Source organism: Electrona antarctica, assembly GCF_951216825.1.
Source record: "Electrona antarctica genome assembly, chromosome: 4".
Classification (NCBI taxonomy): Eukaryota; Metazoa; Chordata; class Actinopteri; order Myctophiformes; family Myctophidae; genus Electrona; species Electrona antarctica.
Window position 1 is genome coordinate 51,113,613 of NC_136809.1, and position 23,282 is coordinate 51,136,894.

The 23,282-nt window shown below is 40.9% G+C and overlaps 3 protein-coding genes across 3 annotated transcripts in view; 2 read left to right on the forward strand and 1 right to left on the reverse strand.

Annotated features, from left to right (window-relative positions):
• The first annotated feature begins 5,225 nt into the window (after positions 1–5,225).
• Positions 5,226–10,420, forward strand: syce2 (synaptonemal complex central element protein 2). Its single transcript, XM_079499346.1, has 6 exons — positions 5,226–5,360; positions 5,882–6,002; positions 6,131–6,183; positions 7,151–7,262; positions 8,089–8,285; positions 10,354–10,420. Exons 2-6 carry the CDS (start codon positions 5,946–5,948, stop codon positions 10,355–10,357), a joined length of 423 nt encoding a protein of 140 aa, XP_079355472.1. The 5' UTR covers positions 5,226–5,360; positions 5,882–5,945; the 3' UTR covers positions 10,358–10,420.
• Positions 8,697–19,554, reverse strand: LOC306921994 (glutaryl-CoA dehydrogenase, mitochondrial-like). The gene is made up of 12 exons (XM_079499345.1): positions 19,319–19,554; positions 18,837–18,945; positions 18,233–18,268; positions 17,695–17,835; positions 16,659–16,721; positions 16,134–16,304; positions 15,545–15,674; positions 14,102–14,318; positions 11,758–11,861; positions 11,512–11,637; positions 10,491–10,651; positions 8,697–9,746 (listed from the first exon to the last, which is right to left on the reverse strand). The coding sequence occupies exons 2-12, from the start codon at positions 18,937–18,939 to the stop codon at positions 9,673–9,675; spliced, it is 1,326 nt and encodes a 441-aa protein (XP_079355471.1). The 5' UTR covers positions 18,940–18,945; positions 19,319–19,554; the 3' UTR covers positions 8,697–9,672.
• Positions 19,555–21,313: 1,759 nt separating this feature from the next.
• slc44a2 (solute carrier family 44 member 2 (CTL2 blood group)) overlaps positions 21,314–23,282 on the forward strand; it is a 39,232-nt gene continuing 37,263 nt past the window's right edge. The window contains exon 1 of the mRNA XM_079500290.1: positions 21,314–21,449. Coding sequence (XP_079356416.1) covers positions 21,413–21,449 — 37 coding nt within the window. The 5' untranslated portion in view covers positions 21,314–21,412. The remainder of the gene's footprint in view (positions 21,450–23,282) is intronic.

Below are 23,282 nucleotides of genomic sequence, written 5' to 3' on the forward strand. Positions count from 1 at the left end.
TTAACATCCGTAGTACAATGGTGAAATTTACGGACCAACATGTTGGCTTGTACATATAGCATTCTCCTCTGTCTAAACATGTCCTCATCATCCTCTAAGGTATCTGTTATGATATGCCCAAGATATTTTGTAATCTTGGACACGCCCATAATTTGACCAGACAGATGAAAGGCAGGAAACTTAAGTTCCAGATCTTCTTTAGTTCTACATATCAGTACCATGCTCTTCTTAGCATTATAAAGAATATCAAAGTCAATACCATAATTTGTACATACATTGAGTAGCTGTTGGAACCCACTGCTACTAGGAGAAAGTATAGCAAGGTCATCTGCGTACATAAAATGATTAATCAGGCTATCACCAATCATACAACCTGTTCTGCACCCCTCCAGCTGCATTGACAGGCCGTCCATATATAAATTGAAGAGGGCTGGGGATAAAATCCCCCCCTGCCTGACACCATTACCCACCCGAAAAGGGGTGGATAATGTGCTCCCCCACTTTACCTGCATTTTCTGGTTAGCATACCAGTAAACAAGAATGCGTATTAAACAGTTTGGCACACCCCTAAGCTTGAGCTTATTAAAAAGCTTGTAGTGATGAATTCTGTCAAAAGCTCTCGACCAGTAGAGCCCTGCCTTCTATAGGTCTCCACTGCTTCTTTCAGAGCATAAATACATAAGTCTGTACTATGTTTGGGCTTGAAGCCAAACTGATTGTCAGTGGTGGAAATGTATATACTTAATCTATCAAGGAGTAGTTTTTCTAGTACTTTAGACACAATACTGGCAAGAGCTATGGGTCTGTAGTTATCTATACTTCCTACTTTCCCAACGTTGTCTTTTATTATAGGAACCAGAACGACAGACAGCATGGACTCTGGTAAAGTGCCATGAGTCAACATCCCTGAGAAGCAGATAGACAACAACACTGCCAATCTGGGACCAGCTAGCTTCAAGTGTTCTGCTGTAATATTGTCCAGACCACTGGATTTTCTGTCAGCAAGTTGCCGTATGGCATTAACAACCTCATGGGTGTTAAAAAATATACTATCCTCTTCTATAGCACCTATATGGTAAGGCTCACCCTTAACACAATTAAATAATGTTGCATAATGCTGCCTCCAGAGGGCAGCGATGCCTACTGGATCTGTTACCCCCTCTACATTACATGGGAGCGCTGTTTTAGCCCTGTTAAGGGACTTTATCTCTTTCCAAAAGTTAGTGATGTCATTATCAAGTAGATTATTAGCCATAGATTGAGCACTCAGGGCCTGCTCTTGTTTGCTTATAAACCTTAATGCATATTTGTACTTTGCATTTGTTTTCTTTTTATGTTCAAGGACAGGTCCCTGTCTGGGCCTGCCAGCTATTACCCAGGCCTTATGGGCCTCATTGGCCTCTGCATGGTGGCTAGCTACAAATTTATTCCACCCTGGCTTGATGTTCTTGGCCTTTCTAGGGCGGGTGAATAAAAACCTGCTAGCATCATGAAGAGCTCTCACTATTTCATCATACATAAGGCATAGACTTTCACCATGGGAGGAGTCCTCACAGTTTACATTTGTGCAACAAATGGCATTCATGGGCAAATTCACTTTACTCAATAATTCATCAGAACAAAAGCAATATTTAAGGATATCAGCTTTCAATAGTTTACCCCAGTCTATTTTAACCTCTCTGTTTTCTTCATTCTTAGCCAGCGAGGGGACATTATCCATATTTAGTACCATGGCAATAGGGATGTGGTCAGATGTAGCTAACCCATAACATATCTCAAGGCTTTCTAACGAGGCATGAGCATCAACATAATGAGCAACACATAATGATGTGCCTTGATATGAAAAGGGTTGAAAACCACTGATAACTTGTGTTTGTCTTTTATTTTTTATTTTTTGAGTGCAAACAGCTGCAATACCGCTTGCAGCCAGCCAGAGGTGTTTTTTGAGCAGCCTGCACCACTCAGTTCACACAAGTGTGATTGTTTTCCCACCTTGTCCTGCCCCCCCTCTTCTTTCCTTTCCTTTTGTGGAAACAATCACAAAATATATAGCTGCAAGCAGTTATAAGACGGCGTCAAGCCCAAAAAGAAAAAAAGCTACACGCAAAACAGGAATGAAGTACCGACTGCAGGTCTGATTAACAGTAAATGTGAATATGGTTATAGGGATCCATAATTTGCCATAATTTCTAATGTCTAATTAATAACGGAGTGGCATGGTGGTGATGTGATATAGATGACGTAATTCTTGCCCAGATATGGAGGTGTGGCGGCCTGCATGCACACATCGGTGTAGTCAGGCATGCACGGCAACCGGTTGTGTTGTGAGTGAGGTCAGATCAGAACTCTGATCAGTATTATAATTATTCAAAAGATGTTTTTCAATTCCACTTCATTCCACAGAGACCAGGAGTTGTAAGTGGCTTAACTCAGTGTTGTGAGAGAACGAGATAGAAAACATAAAGGGAGTCAAAGAGAGGATAAATAAATTCCCCGACAGAACCTACAACGCCATCACAGTCCATGTATAGATGATGAACCACCACTCCAGGAAGGAGTCTCAATCTTCCCAGGCTAAGGTCCACCGTTCTGGTTGTACATGCAAATCGAGCCACGACGACCTCTACTGCCAAATGCCCAGAAAGGGACCCTCAGAATCCTGTCAGCAAATCACCAGCATTGTAATAACCAGCCAGGAAAAAGGAGACGCAGACGAACCAAGATTGTACAGTCATCAACGGTTTACCGAGACTTTGACTCCACCAGGAGAAGTGAAGACACGTCAGATGACCTATACAGGAATTAAAACTCACGTCTGTAAACAGTGTGACAAGAGTTTCAGTCAGATAGGTCACCTGAAGGCTCACCAGCGTATCCACACTGGAGAAAAACCCTTCTGTTGTAAACAGTGTGACAAGAGTTTTAGTGATATATGTAACCTGAAGAGACACCAGCGTATCCACACGGGAGAAAAACCCTTCTGTTGTAAACAGGGTGGAAAGAGTTTCACTGTGTTAGATAGCCTCAAGACACACAAGCGTATCCACACAGGAGAAAAACCCTTCTGTTGTAAACAGTGTGACAAGAGTTTTAGTGATATATGTAACCTGAAGAGACACCAGCGTATCCACACGGGAGAAAAACCCTTCTGTTGTAAACAGTGTGGAAAAAGTTTCACTGTGTTAGATAGCCTCAAGACACACAAGCGTATCCACACAGGAGAAAAACCCTTCTGTTGTAAACAGTGTGACAAGAGTTTTAGTAGTTTAGAGCAACTCAAGACACACCAACGTATCCACACAGGAGAGAGGCCTTTTGTCTGTAAACACTGTGACAAGAGGTTTATTAGGTTAGGGAGCCTCATGACACACCAGCGTGTCCACACTGGAGAAAAACCCTTCTGTTGTAAACAGTGTGACAAGAGCTTCAATCAGTTAGGCAATCTCAAGAGCCACCAGCGTATCCACACAGGAGAGAGGCCTTTCGTCTGTAAACACTGTGACAAGAGGTTTATTAGGTTAGGGAGCCTCATGACACACCAGCGTGTCCACACTGGAGAAAAACCCTTCTGTTGTAAACAGTGTGACAAGAGCTTCAATCAGTTAGGTAATCTCAAGAGCCACCAGCGTGTCCACACAGAATCGAGCCACGACGACCTCTACTGCCAAATGCCCAGAAAGGGACCCTCAGAATCCTGTCAGCAAATCACCAGCATTTTAATAACCAGCCAGGAACAAGGAGACGCAGACGAACCAAGATTGTACAGTCATGAACGGTTTACCGAGACTTTGACTCCACCAGGAGAAGTGAAGACACGTCAGATGACCTATACAGGAATTAAAACTCACGTCTGTAAACAGTGTGACAAGAGTTTCAGTCAGATAGGTCACCTGAAGGGTCACCAGCGTATCCACACTGGAGAAAAACCCTTCTGTTGTAAACAGTGTGACAAGAGTTTTAGTGATATATGTAACCTGAAGAGACACCAGCGTATCCACACGGGAGAAAAACCCTTCTGTTGTAAACAGTGTGGAAAGAGTTTCACTGTGTTAGATAGCCTCAAGACACACAAGCGTATCCACACAGGAGAAAAACCCTTCTGTTGTAAACAGTGTGACAAGAGTTTTACTATGTTAAGCAATCTCAAGACACACCAACGTATCCACACAAGAGAGAGGCCTTTTGTCTGTAAACACTGTGACAAGAGTTTTAGTACGTTAGGGAGCCTCAAGCGCCACCAGCGTATCCACACTGGAGAAAAAACGTTCAGCTGTAAAGAGTGTCACAAGAGTTTTAGTCAGATAGGTGACCTCAAGACACACCAACGTATCCACACAGGAGAGAGGCCTTTTGTCTGTAAACACTGTGACAAGAGTTTACTTTTAGTAAGTTAGGGAGCCTCAGGACACACCAGCGTGTCCACACTGGAGAAAGACCCTTCTGTTGTAAACAGTGTGACAAGAGTTCCAGTCAGATAGGTGACCTGAAGACACACCAACGTATCCACACATGAGAAAAACCCTTCTGTTGTAAACAGTGTGACAGACTGTCACAGAAGGTCAAAGTTGTGTCGACGTGTCGCTTGATGACGTCATCACATTGACACGGGGGGAGGGGGGAATGATCAGAAATGACAACATGTTTGAGAGGCACTTGAAATTGCATCATAGGCCTATCTATAGATTTTAACTTTGTTTAGGGTAGATGGCATTTTTTTTGCAAACAAAGTCTATGGACTTTAATGTTAGGCTACGGAGCCCTATATGTAATGGCATTTCTATGGGACCCCAATTTATATTGTAAAATCAATGTTAATTTAACTATAGGGTCCATTTGGTTCCCTTAATTTGTACACTGTCTGAGCCATAAGGGTCTGTAATTCTAATTTAGTTGGGACCCCTGGAACTCCCTCAAGGACCTGTGGGGGTCCCCCCACTTTGAGAACCACTGGCTTAGAGGAAAGTTACATGTTTAAGCCAAAAGGTTTTGCAAGAATTTATTTTATTTATTTTTTCATTTTATTTTATTAAATCTATGGTTTTGTTTTGGGGGGTGTGTGTGTAATTAGCTACTTTATTATTTTTTTATATTTTTTATTTTGGCGGAAATTGATTCATCCAAAAGAGTAGAAAATATCAGACCTACAAGCTCACCGTCGTGGAGCCTGTAGTGTAGATCCATAGAGACATATATGTGTAGATCTGCTCGGCTTCAGGCGCGCGCGACACCGTCTTTCGTACAGCAAACACCACCTCGATCTGGCTCAATGTAAACATCTGTTTGTTGTGGAGAGGTCAGCTGTTTAGCTAACGTTAAACTACATCAAACCTGTTCACTTAGTTTTAAAGTAGCTAAATACAGTAAGTGCGTGCATTTATAATGGCCTTATTCTTCCCACCGTACAACATATTAACACTGACGATAGTTGTTTCAAATATTTTAATTCAGCTGAATGTGTGAAGTTTTTTGTAAGCATGTACTACACTACACGTTAACCGTATGCGTTTGCTTTACGTTAGCTTCAAGCTAACTAATATCATGTATTGCTTTGCTCCCGAATATGATGTAGGCCTATATAATAACTTTACATTTAGCCTCAGCTAAAATGTGCTCTACCTGTCACAATTCTGATTAATTGAAAATGGTGGACCCTGTTGTAAACAAGTGTAATGCTTTATGGTGTCGTCCACAATTAACAGTTTTTGTATTGAGTTGTGCTTGAAATGTACTGTAATTCTGCAAACTGTTAATAAATACTTCAATCAATCAATCAAAACAGCATGCTGATTAAATCACATTAGTTGATGAAATTGAACTGAATATTAAAAATATATAATAGGAAATAGGCTATATCTTTACTAGCTTATTTTTGTTCTGTCAGGTGGATCATCGCAGCAATATTCTCAGGATATAAGGCAAAACTTCCATATAGTTGTGGAGGGAAAATGGACTTTCTTGCACCTTCTTCCACTTCAACTCCTACTACTATGCACAATATTGAGGTTAACGTTTGTATAAAAAAATCAGTTTAGTTACTAGGCTCATTAAGTTAATTTAATAGCAGACATATATGATATAAATGTGTTGTTCTGGTTTGTTTTTTATTTATTTGGTATTCTTGTCTTTTCAGGCGCACACACTCACACAGGCAACACAGGATGAGAGTCAAGACCAGCTTATGAGGTATTTCCATCCATTAACTTTATTTACAGTATAGTAGAAAGGACTGTTTGCCAGGCTATATACGTTATACATTGCATACAGTAGGGGGCAAGTGGGCAACATGTGGTAGGTACTGCATATACCAGTGGTTCCCGAAGTGGGGTCCGCCGGGGACCCCCTAGGGGTCCTTGAGGGAGTTCCAGGGAGTCCCCAGCTAAATGATAGTTTGGAACCAAATGGACCATTACGGGTCTGTAACTCAGAGAGTGTACTTTCGTTCCATTTGTACACTCTCAGAGTTAAATTAACATTGATTTTACAATATAAATTGGTGTCCCAGAGATAGAAAAGCCATTAAATGGGGGTCCATAGCCTAATTAATGTCAAACTGGGGGTCCTTGAAAATTTATAACGGGTTGAGAATCACTGCTAGAGTCGTAAAAACATCTTCTCTTATGGGGGTCACTGGGATATCTCTTCAAATGGGGGTCCGCTGCCTAATTAGTGTCAATTTGGGGATCCTTTTTATGATTAATTTTATGATTGCATTAAATTCCAACCATACCATACCATACCTCATACTTGTCAATAAATTAATAATAATTGTGTCCCCTTTAATTATTGTTGGGGTATTTATTTGCTACAGTACATCTGATCCACATATACATATACTTTGTGCTCTACATTTACCCATCATACATATATTAGGAGCAGTGGCTGCCATTATTACAACACCCAGGTAGTTGGGGGTTAAGTTAAATCTTGAGTTAAATCTTGTTCAATGCTCAGGCACACCTCGACACATAGACTGGGCCAGTCGGGGTAAAGTGCTTCTGAATGGTCAGTTATCTTGCTCATCATGAGATTAAATTTGGTGCAGGTGTGTTACTGTGTAGAAGTCATCCTTCCGGTTTCATGAAATCCATGATGTATTGTTTATATCATGTAGATATATTTAATTTATACTATGTCGTTCAAATGGTTGCAGTACAAAGATAGATAACATCAGCAGCATAATGCAGGACCTGGTTTATAAGATCAACGAGAGCCGCACCAATGAACTGAAGATGATGGACAGCTTTAAGGACATGATGGCGAAGGTGACATCAACTTTCTTTTGTTCTTCAGAAGCTATACTGCCCAGTATTGCCATAGTATTGCCCAGTATTGCCATAGATTTTATTACATAATGCATCAATTAATTCCCATTTTATGTATATTATTTAATCCTCAATTATTCTGGACTACCCTCTACAGCTGCATCCATGTTATTTACCACACTGATCAAATGCATATAGCTATTGCATTCAGAATTCATGTCCTTGGCTTGCACTATATATTGAATTTGTCCTTTTGTCCTTGTACCGTGCCAATTTATGTAAGCTGTTAGTACGTCTCCACTTCAATGGCACCAAATACCAATACATCATTTTGTTTAGTGATTATTGCAGTGCTCTGATTCTGAAGACTGCCATTTTGGTCAAAGCATGCGGTATATAAACATTAACCCATTCTGGGGCCTTTTGGTGTTTTAAGCATTATGTTATGCTTTAGCTGTTGAAAAATAGCAGATCTACAAGCTCATAGCGCGGCACTTGCCGCGCTATGAACTTGTACAGTAGGTCTGCAATTTTTTAAAAATCGTGAAAATGTGGCGCAAATCTTTGAATATACAGTATATTCTTTCAGAGTGAACGTTTTTAACTCAAATCTTTGCTTCTGGGAGGTCACTGGAACAACATATTTTGAGATGGGGGTCGGCGGCCAAATACATATAATTCTAGGGGTCCTTGACATGAAATAGTTTGAGAACCACTGACATAGAAACATAGGGTTTTTCAGAAAACTGTCAGGATCTAGAAGACATTTGTAGATTCGTCCCCGGTTTCGGTTTAAGTATTGTTTTCCCTCCCCGTCTCCACTCAGGTGACAGACGTGTGCGAGGGGATGAAGGAACACATGTACGCAGTGTATGAGGTGAACAGCCATGACATGAAAGTCAAACTGCAGGAGCTGTCGGAGGTGCTGGAGAGCTGCACTAAGCTCAATGAAGAGCTCCAGGAGGCCAGCCAGGCGCTGGCGAGTCTCAGAAAGGGCCTTGACCTTGTCCCAACACCAGAACAGTAATGTTTTTATGTTTCTGAGTTATGAAATGCACATTAGCTGTGCTTTTTCTGTACATGGGCTTCTTATGCCAGATAAGTTTCTGCCTTTTTGAATCTTTTAATTGACCTCTCTCACTCTCTCTGGTGTTTTCACTGCACAGCGGTAATTGCCATTTGTTTGTATACGTTTTATACACTACCCCTTACTGATCTTATACTGGCAGTATGATTTTGCTTTATATACTATATACGTTTGGCCTTTGTCTTGTGGTCACGGTTTAAACAAATTAAAATATGCGTTAATGTACTTGAGTGTAGTACTTTATTAAAAAGAAATGCACTACAACTTGTAAGAACACACTATGTTCACCCCTGCAAAAAAGAATAAGTCCCAGCCACTCACAAAAGTATCAGGAGGAGGAATGTGAGTACCATTTTTAAGAGCCTTTATTGTGAAGAGATTAAAAACAAACAAAAAACAAGCTGAATCCTACGCTGCACACAATGGTCACAGATGGGATAAACTTAACACAATTAAAGTTTGTATTCAATGTGCAAACACTCCAATTCGGTCTCTAACATTTAGACGTCATATTTGTGCACTGCCATATTCTACTAAAGTTGATTAACTTTGTCATACAGTTAAAAAATAATGAATGATCCACACATAACCATAATACAGTATCTCAGCTACATTCACTTAAACTTTTCGCATCCATTAATCTACAGTAGGCTACAAAGAATTACATAAATCAATCAAACTTTCTCAATCAGCATGCCACACTTTTGAAATGCACCTTGTTTTAACCCTTGACTCAAATGACACTACAAAATTAATATCACGCTTGGACCCATTGCCTTGTTAGATTGACCCCCCTTTAACATAAATAGAGGACACACCACACGTAAGGATAGGCCTATCTCACAGAATTTCCCCGCCCCCTTAATACGCCCCCTTTCCGAGTTAGTGGTGATAGCGTAACGTCACTCCATAGATGTTAACAGAGTTAATTTAAGAAGTCTACAACTTTTGTTTTCTCAAGGTAAGGTTTGTTCTATCTGTTCGAGCTGATTTACCATCTTGTTTGCTTCATAATAATATTGGTCTGTCACATTTTTACATTAGGAAATGTACTTAGATTCTCCAGAGAAAAAACGTGTAAATGCTAATGTTAAATGACACCACTATCTACCGGAAGGGGGCGTGGAAAGGGGGCTGTGAGATAGGCCTATTACACATCTCCAACAACAGCAGCTTGAAAATGCACAACTGAGGTATTGTTTATATAAATAAGCCTACAAAAAATGACCTTACATATCCCCAGGTAACGTTTGCCCAACCAGGCCATGCATTACACCCATTGTGTATCTCAAGTCCATTTCCATGAGAGGAGATTGGAAGGAGTTACTTCTCGACAGTGAAAGACTGCAGTCCAGTGATGGCTCTGCCCAGAATCAAGGCATGAATGTCATGCGTTCCTGTGGAAATAAGACAACATAATGATCTGGTTACATTTAAGTACATAGATACAGAGATCATACATTTAAACATGCTTTATTCAATCGTAAAGCTATCATCTTCATTTCTCCAGCAGCAAGTATCAGCCTTCAATATTTTGAACACTGCTGACTCCTAGTGGACACTGGTATGATGACGGTTTGATTAAGAATTTTACAGATACAACTGACAAAATTATATAGATTCATCTAGGGGTCTTCAACAGGGGGTCCGGGACCCGTCCTCATAGTACAATCCAAATCTCCAAAACGTTTGTGTGTCAGGAAACTTTATTTTTTGAACCCTCGCATCCCTATTCTGGGGGGGGAAGGACATTAGCCGAAAATAGCAGATCTACAGACGTGTTTGTGAGCTTGCAGATCGGCTATTTTCTTCAAAGTGGCTTGGTGTACAAGGTAAAAAGAGCAGACCAAGTACCAAGCCAAAGGTCAAATTTACAAAGTATTGAGGGTTTAAGTGGTTAAATGTTTGAAAACACACATTTAACATGAATCCAATCTGTAGTGACTGTGGGGGTCCCTGCTTCATCTCTCTCTCTCTCTCTCTCTCTCTCTCTCTCTCTCTCAGCTAAGAGGTCCTTGGCCAGAAAAACGTTGAAGACCCCCGGACTAATCTGTTAAAAGATGCACTTGACTACCGGTAAATGATAAAGAAGGTTAATATATTATTATTCCATGTTAGTACATGTAGTTTTTTTTGCATACCCTCGTACGTGTTGACGGCCTCCAAGTTCATCACATGTCGGATGATGTGGTACTCGTCTGCAATGCCGTTTCCTCCCAGCATGTCTCTGGCCTGTCTGGCTATGTCCAGAGACTTACCACAGCTGTTCCTCTTAAGCATGGAGATCATGTCTGGAGCTGCTCTGTTAGAAGTGCAGAAAACAAGGTTCATGTATTGCAGTGGTTTTCAAACCAGTGGTCCGTTGGGTTCCATGTGGTCGCCAGCTAAATCATGGAGAGTTGGTAACCAAACGGACCCTGAAGTGCCCTTGAGCAAGGCATTGAACCACTACCATGAAATGTTCTATGAGCAGGGCCTGGCTGTAAACAAGTATCTGATGCTTAGCCCAGTTACCCTGGGTAAATATAGTAACTTTGCTTTGCTTTGCCCTTATAGATCTTTCTAACTCTTGAGAAGTGTAAAATGAAACTAAATGGACCTGTTACATTTCACGCTCTCAAGAGTGAAATTATTGTTAAACATCTGCATTACTTAACTTACAAGAAGTCAACACAATTAGAAGAATGTAGAAGAATTGTTATTTTGATCAATGTTTTGCCTGTAGGAGAGGTCTCTCCTACTGGTACCAACATCAATACAGCATGGAATTGTGGACAAAATCTTATCCAAGGACAACAAAATATTCTTTAGTTTTGGGTCTGAGAGGCTAAATCTCATCAAATGCCAAATAAATAATGCGCTGTGATATGAAAAGGGTTGAAAACCACTGATTTATTGTGAAGCAAATAAATCAGTGTGTCCCTTGTAGAAAAAATGGAACACAGAACACACCAATGTTGACCATGAGGGAAAACACTAGTTTAGGAAAAGCACTCTCGCGCATTTATCAAAAGCCAACATTTTGGCTTGTGATAAATAACGTTTTGCATTGAAGCTGGAGTGTGCAAATACTTTCCCTGAATTACATGTATATAAAAGTGTGACGATGAATAACAAAGCTACCACCATTACATTCACATTGGTATCATGAGAGAGACTCACTTCTTCGCATCAATCAGTCTGCCTAGTGTTAGACAAGACTGCAGCCCGATGGTGATCTCTGTCAGCATATCTGCCATCTTTTTCTGCATCAGCTGGTTCCTGGCCAGTGGCACTCCAAACTGGATTCTAAACAGACCATATTATAGACGGTGAGCTCCCAACCATTTCTGTTCAGCTCGGGCCACAATATCTGGGGTATGTTATTTAATACTTTTTCCAACTCGATATTACTTTAATGTCATGTACCTATCCAGAGTGTATTGTCTGGCAGCATGGAAACAAAATTCAGCAGCTCCAAGAGCTCCCCAGGCAATGCCATAACGGGCATTGTTCAGACAACCAAATGGACCCTGGCAGTGGGGAAGGTTACACAAGACAACACGGAAAACAAAAACAGATCAAACAACTGGATTTAGACAGAATTGGAATGCCAGGGGCCTGTTCCACGAAACTTGGATTAACTAATCCAGGATTTAGGCCAAAACCAGGCTTTTTAAATCCTGGTCTTTACAGCCTGGTTTATTCTGTTCCACTAAAGCCAAGCGAGGCTTAGAATGGGCGGATTTATCGAGCCAGCATCATAAAGCCTGGCTCAATGCAGAGCCTGGCTTTTTGTTTCTAGACCCATTCGGTGGAACACAGATTTACTGATCCTTCTTCTTCATGGGGTATTATGGCAGTTTGCATCATTAATAGTTGCATTACTGCCCCCTTCTGTATATCTCAGTATCATTACTAATCTATTCAAAACTTACTGATACAAGGACTTAAGCTACCCCAAAAATATAGTTTACATTTTACCACTACTATTAACTTAAAACAGAAGTCTTAATATTGTAAGCATAATGATATTGTCGCATTGTGATATTTGGCCATAACTCCCTCCTCTGAGGGAGCTACCTTTGGGGAAGGGGGTTGTTGTCCAGACAGGGGCCAGACTGGTGAACTGTGGGTCATGGGTTCAATAGTGGGTGAAACGTTACAATGGTAATATGTTGTAAAACAATGAGTAATGGTAATATTTAGTGGTTTTCACTTTTACAAAAAAAAAATATATATATATAATATAATATAATATAATATAATATAATATAATATAATATAATATAATATAATATAATATAATATAATATAATATAATATAATATAATATAATATAATAATTCTTCTTAACCGTGCACTTGCACAACAGCAAACCTATTCTGGGGAACATTCACCAAAAGCAGCTGATCTACAAGCTCACAAGCTGTCATGATGTTGTGCAGCCTATATGAACAGTAGAAGACATCAGGATTAGGTTAAACCTGGCTGTTAGCCTGGTCCGGAGCAGGCTAGGTCCAAAGCATTAGTTTCCATGGTAACTAATGTAGCATCACTTTCATGAAACCGAATCAAGTCTCAACATATCCAGGTTAACTGGTTAAATTAATCTGGCAAGATTAACCAGTTTTCATGAAATCGGTTAATCGCTGATCCAGGATATATTATGCCAGGATATCTGTTAAATCCCGGCTTAATCTCTAATCCAAGTTTCGTGGAACGGGCCCCTGGGCTACTATACTTAAGCACATGTGTAGGAGCCATGAAGGGTGTTTATTTGTATATGTGCATTGGATTGGATCATTGATCATTGATAGTGTAATGCATAGTGTAATGCATGTAATGCAGTGGCAGCGGTGGCCGAACGGATAGCGGTGGCCGAACGGATAGCGGAACGGTCTTGATACCGGAAGGTCGCCAGTTCGAATCAGCTGTCCGACACGAAATTACCACCGCTGAAGTGCCCTTGAACAAGGCATTGAACCACTACGATGAAATGTGTTCTATGAGCAGGGCCTGGCTGGAAACAAGTTCTTGAGCTTAGCCCAGATACCCTGGGTAAATATAGTAATCATTTCATTTCATGGAGGCACCGCATTGGCACTGTGCTGGTGGGAGTGTCTTTGTGGGTGGCCTCCAGCGGCTATACATAATGACCCTCACCTGCTCACCTGATGGCTGGTTTGACCGTAGGGGGTAGGGTGAGCTGGGAGAGGTATATATTCTGTTGACCGCAATTTGCATTTGATCTGAATTTTGCTCACTGTTTGACTTACAGTATTCTCTCTGCACATATGTATTTATTTATTAGAAATTGTATTGAAATATTTGGTGCACTGAAAGAGAAGTAAATAATTGTAAACTAATGAGCTGGACTGTTGGATGTGAGTCTTTTTTAGTTGCACGTCATTACAGTTTTTTATCTCCCAGGGCTGATTATTCACTGGGGATTGCTATGAATATACAGAATATACAGTATAAAATCACACCTGTGTGAACTGAGTGGTGCAACTCCCCTCTCCCCCTGCCTCTCTCTCTCTCTCTCTCTCTCTCTCTCTCTCTCTCTCTCTCTCTCTCTCTCTCTGTAATTAACACTAGGCAACAGTGCAACACTATCTCTCTCTCTCTGTTGCCAGTGCCACTTTTGCCCCTACTGGTACTCATAGCCATTAGCCACACACATAGCCACACACATAGTCACATAGGTTAACACGGACATTGCTGTTCCTTGGAGTGGTTGCACCACTCAAAAATAAATAAATAAACTCACAGCCAGGCCTGAAACATTGGGCAACAGGTTCTCCTGGGGAACCTCCACGTCGTCCATCACGATCATTCCAGTAGCAGAAGCCCTCAGGGAGAATTTGCCCTCAATCTTAGGTGTGGAGAAGCCCTTCATTCCACGCTCTAGAATGAAACCCCGTATCCTGCCATCCTCACACTTGGCCCAGACCACCGCGATATCCGCCACAGGAGAGTTGGTGATCCTATAGCAGCGCAGACAAGTGCGATGGTAAGCATCATACGGTCAAAGAGACTCTGTCATTACGAATTATATTAACAGATTTGTTGCTGACAGCTTGATGGGTTATGGGTTTTGATTGAATCATTGGGCATGCCATTTACAAAGGGGTCACGTGGTGTTGGTGCTACGTCAGTCAATTTTAGTAGTAAAGTCAGCTGTTCACCTGCGACGGGTTTAATGAATGGAATGGAGAGCGGGTGACGTCCAACTTTGCTGATAAATGTATGGCGACTTAATACGTTTGTTTCCGATAGCCGCCATACAAGATTGATATCAGAAAGAAATGTGATACATGTCATTGACTTTGACATGTCTCAGTATTAACCCATTTTGGGTGGGAACCAGGGCCGGATTTAGCCAGCCCCACCCAGGTGGGCAGACAGAATTGTAAGGGGGGGGCGACTCCGCCGGCGCGGGTGGGGTGTCAAACCCACATTGGGTGGGCAGGACGCACATTTGGGTGGGCTATGCCCAATCCTGCCCGCCCCTAGAACCGGCCCTGGCGGGAACCCCTTTTGGTGTTTTAAGCATTATGTTATAATTTAGCTATTGAAAAATAGCAGATCTACAAGCTCGTAGGTCTGCTATTTTTTTTAAATCTTGAAAATGTGGCACAAATCTTTGAATATATATTCTTTCAGAGCGAACGTTTTTTAACTCAAATCTTTGCTTCTGGGGGAGTCCCTGGAACAACATATTTTCAGATAGGGGTCAGCGGCCAAATAAATGAAAAAGGTTTAATTTTTTTAAATTTCGACGTCAGGCCTAAATGGGTTAAGGAAGGGGTCATATAGTACCGGTGTGGAGTTACGGCTTCTATATATGGATTTCTATGGAAGCTATTTTAGCAGCTCTTTTCTTACATAATGCGTTGCTAAATACCAAACCTTCACGTGTAGCACAGGTCAAGGTCCCGACTCCCCACCCGTAGACAAACAGAAGTGCATGTGTGTCTGGAAATGTAAATGATTCCTAGTTTTTTTCCATCATGCTGCGGTGTATTTTTAGTTAAATCGGCCCCATCAAACATCCACATTTCGAGAGCACATTGTCTAGGACTGATATCCATCTATAATAAAGTCATGAGGACACGTTTTGTCCTTGGCCCCCATTCTAAATCAATGCACAGCTTTTAGTAAATAAAGCTACTGTCTACATGAGTGTCTAGACTCTAGACTGTCTACCTACCAGGTCTTGGCCCCATTGATGGTGAAGGTGCCACTGGAGGGGTTGTATTTGGCCTTGGTCTCCATACCACTGGGGTCACTACCGTGGTTGGGTTCTGTCAAACCAAAGCAGCCCAAGATCTCTCCACAGGCTACACGCAGCCACGCACGCACCCAAGCACGCACCCAAGCACGCACACACACACACACACACACACACACACACACACACAGAGACAGAAACAACAGAAGCCGATCATTTTGTGTTTGTGTTGTATTGTAACAATGAGTAGGCCTATAGTCCCTATACCATTATCAACAATGCAACAGGTTTTTGAGTGGTGCAACCACTCCAAGGAACAGCTTTGTCCCTATGGGACTATGTGACTATGTTACTATGTTACTATGTTACTATGTTACTATGTTTAGAGTACCAATAGGGGCTGCTGTTGCACCACTCGCTTCAGTTTTCTTTTTAAAGAGGGAACTTGGAGAAAAGGAAAAACAGGAAACACAATAAGGGATGCTATAGCCAGGCACTCTGAATTATACAATATTTAATAGACTTACTTGGATATCCAACTGCATATCATTAATTTCCCTAGTCTTACCTAGTCTTGGCAGGTACTTGTCCTTCTGTGCATCTGTTCCATAGGCGTTGATGGGGTGCATGACAAGGGAGGACTGAACGCTCATGACTGATCTGTAGCCACTGTCCACTCTTTCAACCTCTCTGGCGATCAGACCATATGCCACATAGCTGGTGCCAGCACAACCGTACCCTGAATGGCGGGTAGAGGATAGGAGGTTAACCCATTTAGGACTGAGACCAGATTCTACAAATGTCTTCTAAATCATGACAGTTTTCTGAAAAACGAGCCCCAGAAATATGTACAGAAAAATGTACAGTAATTGGCTGCCGACCCCCATCTGAAAATATGTTGTTCCAGGGACCCCCCCCCCCCCCGTTCGCTCTGAAAGAATATATATTCAAAGATTTGCGCAACAATTTCACAATCTTTCAAAAATAGCGGATCTACAAGCTCGTAAAATTAATTAGTTATATATCCATATAATATTGTTTATTCAGTATATTTCATGAATGAGATACAGTTATATCTCTTGATTTTCGATACCTTTGATCGTTGGGCCCAAGACACCCAATTCTCCCATCTCTGAGACAATCTCACGGTGGAAATCTGTGGGTGGGGGAGCAAGATTCAAACACTCAGTGAAGCAATGTATACAAAAAGAGCACAAGTCAGGATCGATTGTGTTTGATTGATTGATTGATTGAAGAATTTATTAACAGTTTGCAGAATTACAGTACATTTCAAGCACAAACTCAATACAAAGGCTGTTAACTGTGAGTGGACGACCCAATTAAGCATTACACTTGTTTCCAACAGGGTCCACCATGTTCAAATCATCAAAACATTTAGAGACGTACAAATAGACACTTCTATAGACAGAACAGGAATTCATCAAAAAAGAATTCATCAAAAAGGAGGTAAAAAGGGAAAAGAAATATATACAGTGAGGGGAAAAAGGGGGGGGGGGCGGGGGGGTGTGAAGGTTGAGTTGCCTTATGAATAACATGTGATTCTCTTTTGAATGCATTACGTCATTAAAGGCATAAACTAAAGCCTAATTCTTTTATTTCTGTGTCCCTTGACTGGAAATAGAAAATTGCTTATTCATTTCCATTGACTTGAGCGACACGGTTGTATTGTATGATAATTAGGCTTGAGACACCTTAAAGGTATATTCAGTGATTTTACTTAATTCAAATATCACTTATTTTTTCTTTTTTTCTGGATAATCCTCCCTACTATAGAGTGTGCTGACCATATAAGGAGTTCCTCCCTGTCCCCAGTGAGCCCCTGTGGTCAAAAAACCCTAGTTTCAGTTTTGGTGGCGGGTGGCAAAGCCTTCATCCAATCAGGATGAGAGGGGCCTTCCTCCAATCATGATCGACTGGGGGCGGGCCTTGGTGCACATGCTGTTGGCCTGTTGCACTTCCCCCCACTGTAGAGCGTGCATGTGCACATTTTGTTACCGGGGCGGACTGGGTGGTTTTCCAAATCACCCAAATCACTGAATGCTCCTTTAATATGACTTGCTCCATGTAAGTCCAAACCAGGCATATCTGTTTTGAATAAGAGAACTCACGTTCATTTCTGTTGGCCATGAGAATGCGGGGCATTAGTTTATCCTGGCAGTAGTCGCGGAAGGAGTCGCGGATCATAACCTCCTCTTCCGTCAGCTGGCCGTCCAGGTCCAGGGCGTCACGCCAGTTAAACGCCACCTTAGCTGCAGGGGGACAAAGGCAACTGTTGTCAGCTTCAATAGTTTTGAACTGGGTTATTGTTAGGCCTGACGTCAAAATTAAAAAAAACGTCTTCTAAATCCTGACAGTTTTCTGAAATACCTATGTTTCTATAGCAGTGGTTCTCAATATTTCATGTCAAGGACCCCAATCTGAAAATATGTTATTCCAGGAACCCCTCAGAAGCAAAGAGTTGAGTTAAAACGCTCACTGTGAAAGAATATGCATTCAATAATTTGCGTGACATTTTCAAGATTTTTCAATAGCTAAAAGTATAACATAATGCTTTAAACACCAAAAGGGGTTCCCGCCCAGAATGGGGTTAACAAACACAAAAGTTGGATAGGTTATGGTTTCAAACATTTTCAACGTTTTACTTACCAGGCTTGGGTGGCATTTTGACTTCTTCTTCACCTTCTAAAGGAGGAATAATACATTATAATCATAATTTCAAGAAGACCTTTGAAGTGCTGCTATATTTACTATTAAAAACCTTCCTGGAATACTTAAATTTTCTCTAGATTAAAATGAGAAGAGGACTGACTGTCTATATTGGTGAGACTCCTATCTATAATATAGATAGGAGTCTCACCAATATAGACAGTCAGTCCAATATAGACAGTCAGTCTAAGCTATATTATAGCTTAGATGGCCGTGTGATGTTTAACCACATACACCAATAGCTGTATATCTACACTATTCTGGGGGCGAACCGAACGCTCAGAGAAAATATCTGCTATCAAGCTCAGTTGTGAGCTTACGGAAATGAAAGCCTGGTATTGTAGATCTGATATATTCGGCAAAGAGATCTGGTGTAGAGGGACAATGGAGGGGGACAAGTTGACCCATGGGGGACACCAGCGGCCAGTGAACTGTGGTTTGAGTGAATTGAGTGGTTATGAGACACTGCCTATAGACTGCCTCAGTCCAGCATTCTCACAGTTCATCTAATTTCTGACTGAAAACATGTTGTTTTTATACAGACCTTTCTGGGCTGGTGCAGCTGTGCCATGTGCTCGGGATGCAGTGATGGTGACACATTTCTGTGTGTTGGATAGCAGCCGAGAGACAGCACTTCTGACAGCCATGGATCTCTGACATGCAGTGGGGTGATTAAAGTAGCCTATTAAATTATACATTATGCATCTAGATCAAATGTTAAATATCAATAACTCAATCAGAAACATGCTGAGGCATACCTATGTTCAAAATGAGATGATTCTGTTTTCTGATTTTTAAAAATTTCATATTATGCTTACTTTATTGTGTAGGGTAGGCTATATCATTAAATGACGAGGGGGGACTTTAGTGAGGATGGTTATAATAAAATGTGCCACAGCTAGAGCAAACGAACATTTTGTGCTTTAAAAGTGTTATAGCCTACAGGACGATTAAGACACAGCAAACAATCCTGCAGCAAATGCATGCATTTGGCATAGGCAAATAAATAATACAACAATATCCTACCTTTTTTCTTTAGTTTCTTCAGTGAGCTCGCAAAGTCGCAAGTTTCGCTTATGACAAGTTGCCAATCCCGAGCAACTTTCAAAGTTGTTAAAGTAACAAGTCGAGTCAGACTACGTCAAACCGGTATTAGTAACAAGCATAGTAACTTTTTTCCTCCATGATGGCTGAGGCAAGAGGAACATTAACTCGGACTATAATATTATGCTATGCAAACTGATTAGGCCTATATACTGTGCAGCATATGTCTTCATGACTGTTTAATTTGTCCTGTCATGCATATATTGCACATTTAAAAATGTAAATAGCCTATTTGCATATCTGGAATTAACTTTGCAAACTATCCTCACTCAAAATGGCTTTTCTACATTGACGTGTGGGCAGCATATGAGAGGGGTGTTGACTCACGCCCACGTCGTCTATTGGCCTGTAATAATAGCGGTTCACATGTTCAGAATGTTTGGATGCATGCATGTGTAGGCTATAGTGTACTACTGTTATGTACATACATCTTTGGTAAGTGACATTGCAGCAACTGCAAGTAAAGACATGTGACAACAGAGGCCGATCGTTTTGTGTTGTAACAATGAAGGCATACAGTACCATTATCAACATGCAATAGGTTTTTAAAGATAGGCTAATAATTCGGAGAAAAGGAAAAACGGGTAATATTCGTGTTATAATACACATGTTATACACTCTGAATATGATGCTGATGAATCTGAAGTTGTCATGAGTCATGCCTAACATTTTTTATAATTGACATATTTAGCTCAGAAAGGATAGATTGGCTCAAAGTCTGCACTGTGTCGTAGCACTACATCACCAACTTAAAACAGGACTATAGAGACAGTGCCTCAATTTAACCAATTTATTTCGGCCAGACAAAGATAACGTTTCAGCTTGCCTTTAGGTGGCCTTCGATCATCAGAGCATGTTGTGACAAGATCGAGTTTATATATGAATTGGGTTTCATGGTGATTGAACCACCAGCTGTTGTGGCTGACAGTGAGGGCAGTCAATCAATGATCTGATTAACAAAACCATGGCAACCAATTCTTTAAGGTCTTCTTAAAGAGACAACACATGGCATAGACCAGTCTAAGAAAACTGCACAAAAGTGAAATATCAGTAGCCTACTACAATTTCTGAAGTAATGAAGCTGAAGATCAATGTACAGAATACACTTTAGATTCTTTAGAATATTATAATGGTAGGCCTACTGGGGAGATAATTGGTGAAAAATCTCAAACAGAACTAAAAACAAACAAACAAACAAACAATAATGTGTCTTTGCATAATCTTCTTTAAGTTTGATGACTATATAGGCTATTAAGCATATGTGTCTGTCTAGACTACATATAATAGAGTAAATCTATCATATTCTATTGATAAAGCAGATAAACATGTTAATAATATTGCTTTCATCGTGGTGTCAAATGCATGCAGACATTATTTTCTTTTGAAACCTGACGACCACCTGAAACAATTGTGTGGTTCAAACTGATGTATTATTTATCTACAAAGGATGGGCTATGCACATGACACCTGGCTCAAAATAGGACGAGGTATTATCATACGTCACACACTGTAGAGTGTAGTGTAGCCTAGGCTATACTGCTGTCACAGCAATCTTCTGCATATTTTAATTAATTCAAAGCTGAAAGGTGATCATTATCATATGACTCACTCTTCTGACTTCTCATCCCTCATCTGTTGCGTTTTTGTGCGTAACATACTTCTAATAAATAGTGTAGCAATAGTATAAAATATATAATAGATTATTTGGATGATGATTGATGAATCCAGTTCTCATCCACACATTCCTTCAAAGTGTCGGTGAATTAATGTTTGACGTTGTGGCTCCGCCTTTGTGCAGCATGATAGGCCAGCACAGATGTCAATTAAGGACTTCTTGGTTCTCATTGGCTCCCTCTCCAGTCTCCACTTTCCCATAGATTGGAACGCTCTTGGTCTGCTCCGGGGAGGGGAACACATTGGAGCAGTTTATTGATGCATTTTCCCCCACAACATTTCCATGGTAACTAGTCTAGCTGTCCCGTCCAAGATTATATCAACGAAAGTATAGTAACGAGAATGGAAATGGAAGAGAAGACCCCCGACCCTAAATATGGTAAGAAGAATAGGTTTCTTCATTCACTGTTCCTTTGCTTATGTCTTGTGTTTTTTTTCCTGTGGAAACGACTGGGGAAAGAAATGGAAACAATGAGTGTAGTGGATGGATTTATGGGTGTGGACCGCATGGATCTGACTAAAAACTGGTCAAGTGGGCATCCTCACCCACACCCAGTCTTACGTTTGTGATTTTACTTTTCAGTAGTGATTTTAATCTGTAATCTTGGATCATTTGCATACCGATTGACTGTATATTTTCATTCGCCAACTGTAATGAATTAAGATGAGACGGATTCTGCACGGAGACGAAATTGTGGTCGTATTGCCTCTCTGTGTAACGGCCGCCTATGCAGCAAACACAACGGCGAAGCAGTAACATAAAACCATATTATGGTTTTTGTCTTTTTCTGCAACATTTTGTGTAAATCACGTACGTTATAACAGTGACTGAAGTGGCATATTTTGTGGAGCTTGAAGTAGTTCGCATTTCTCCTTCTCGACTGTTTAGATGTAGACTATATTGATTGAGGCCGGCCTTATATTTACACAGTGCATAATCTTCAATTAGGTTTACATATGTTCAGATTAGCTATTCAGTAAAACAACACTTGTTACAGAGAAAGTGTTACTCTAGCTCAAATATATCCTTATACACTAATCTTAGCCATATTATGTGCTGTTGTTGTGCATCTCCCTCCCTCTGACAAAAAATAAATAAATATTGTAAGGTAATTTCAAACACACATAGGCAGCCTAGCCCTTTTGCTCATGTGGTGTATTATGAATCATATATATATCCAAGTTTTTACATATAGGCTATATTACGCCAAAATTAATATTCTGTAATAGCCATGACATTGTAGAACATTAGTAACACACTACTACTACTACACACATGTATGTGCATGTCACTTATGCATGCATGGCTCTTATCTCCTAAGAGGATCCATGACACTCAGCAGCCCACCACTGTACACAGCAGCATCAGTCAGTGGTTTGGCTGTGGTCCTGTGTGTGTGTGTGTGTGTGTGTGTGTGTGTGTGTGTGTCTGGGCAGGGCTGCTGGTTGTCATATGAACTGTTGAGTCATGGAGTTTCCTAACTCGTGTTTTTCTTGCCTTAATACTCCACGTCATTGTCATTACATGTTAGCATTACCGGCCCGTTACCACAGAGCGCTCTACAGTAACCCAGTCTCACCAACAATACTAGCTACTCTGCCAGAGTTGTTGTTATTATTATTTCAGACACTCAATATTAGGAAAAGCCAGTCCAGAGACTCCAGACCAGACTCACGCTTAATCCAAGTTACGAGCACATCCTTTCTGGATGTCCTTTGATGGTCCGCGTGTGGAATTTGTCCGTGTTCATATGTCTGTTACCACGTAAACATGATTGTTTTATACCGCCACCGGTCTCCCTCCAGAGATCTGTGTGTGAAGGTCTCTGTAGAATACAGACAGGCAGCAGCAACTACAACTCTCTCTCATAATTGAATTGAATGTATATGATTGCAAACAAGCCTGCATCTACAGAAAAGGAACTAATGCATTATGCCGAAGAATGACTCATAGTCAGAGCTGGCTTTTGAAATTACGCTGTGCTGTTATGATTGTACTACATTGTTGATACAATTGGCCTGTCCCTTTTTTCCACTCTCAGGCAGAGTTGCAGTATATTGGCACTCAACATTTTCCTAATTTGGTAGGTTCTCCCTGGCAGGGGCGTCATTTGGGTCATCAGGGCATGGCGATTGCCACCTCCTAGTCTTCAACATTTAACCTCAAATTCCCCGTTATTGTCCCCCGATTCTGAATAGCTTTTGCAGATTA

Bases quoted from the DNA above. Each gene is read 5' to 3' on its own strand.
- syce2 (XM_079499346.1), top strand. From the start codon at position 5,946: ATGGACTTTCTTGCACCTTCTTCCACTTCAACTCCTACTACTATGCAC. The intron at 6,184-7,150 runs GTATTTCCATCC...AAATGGTTGCAG, and splicing joins AGTCAAGACCAGCTTATGAG to TACAAAGATAGATAACATCA. The intron at 7,263-8,088 runs GTGACATCAACT...GTCTCCACTCAG, and splicing joins TTAAGGACATGATGGCGAAG to GTGACAGACGTGTGCGAGGG.
- LOC306921994 (XM_079499345.1), bottom strand. From the start codon at position 18,939: ATGGCTGTCAGAAGTGCTGTCTCTCGGCTGCTATCCAACACACAGAAA. The intron at 14,319-15,544 runs GTAGGTAGACAG...GCGCTGCTATAG, and splicing joins ATCAATGGGGCCAAGACCTG to GATCACCAACTCTCCTGTGG. The intron at 11,638-11,757 runs GTACATGACATT...TGGTCTGTTTAG, and splicing joins AGACAATACACTCTGGATAG to AATCCAGTTTGGAGTGCCAC.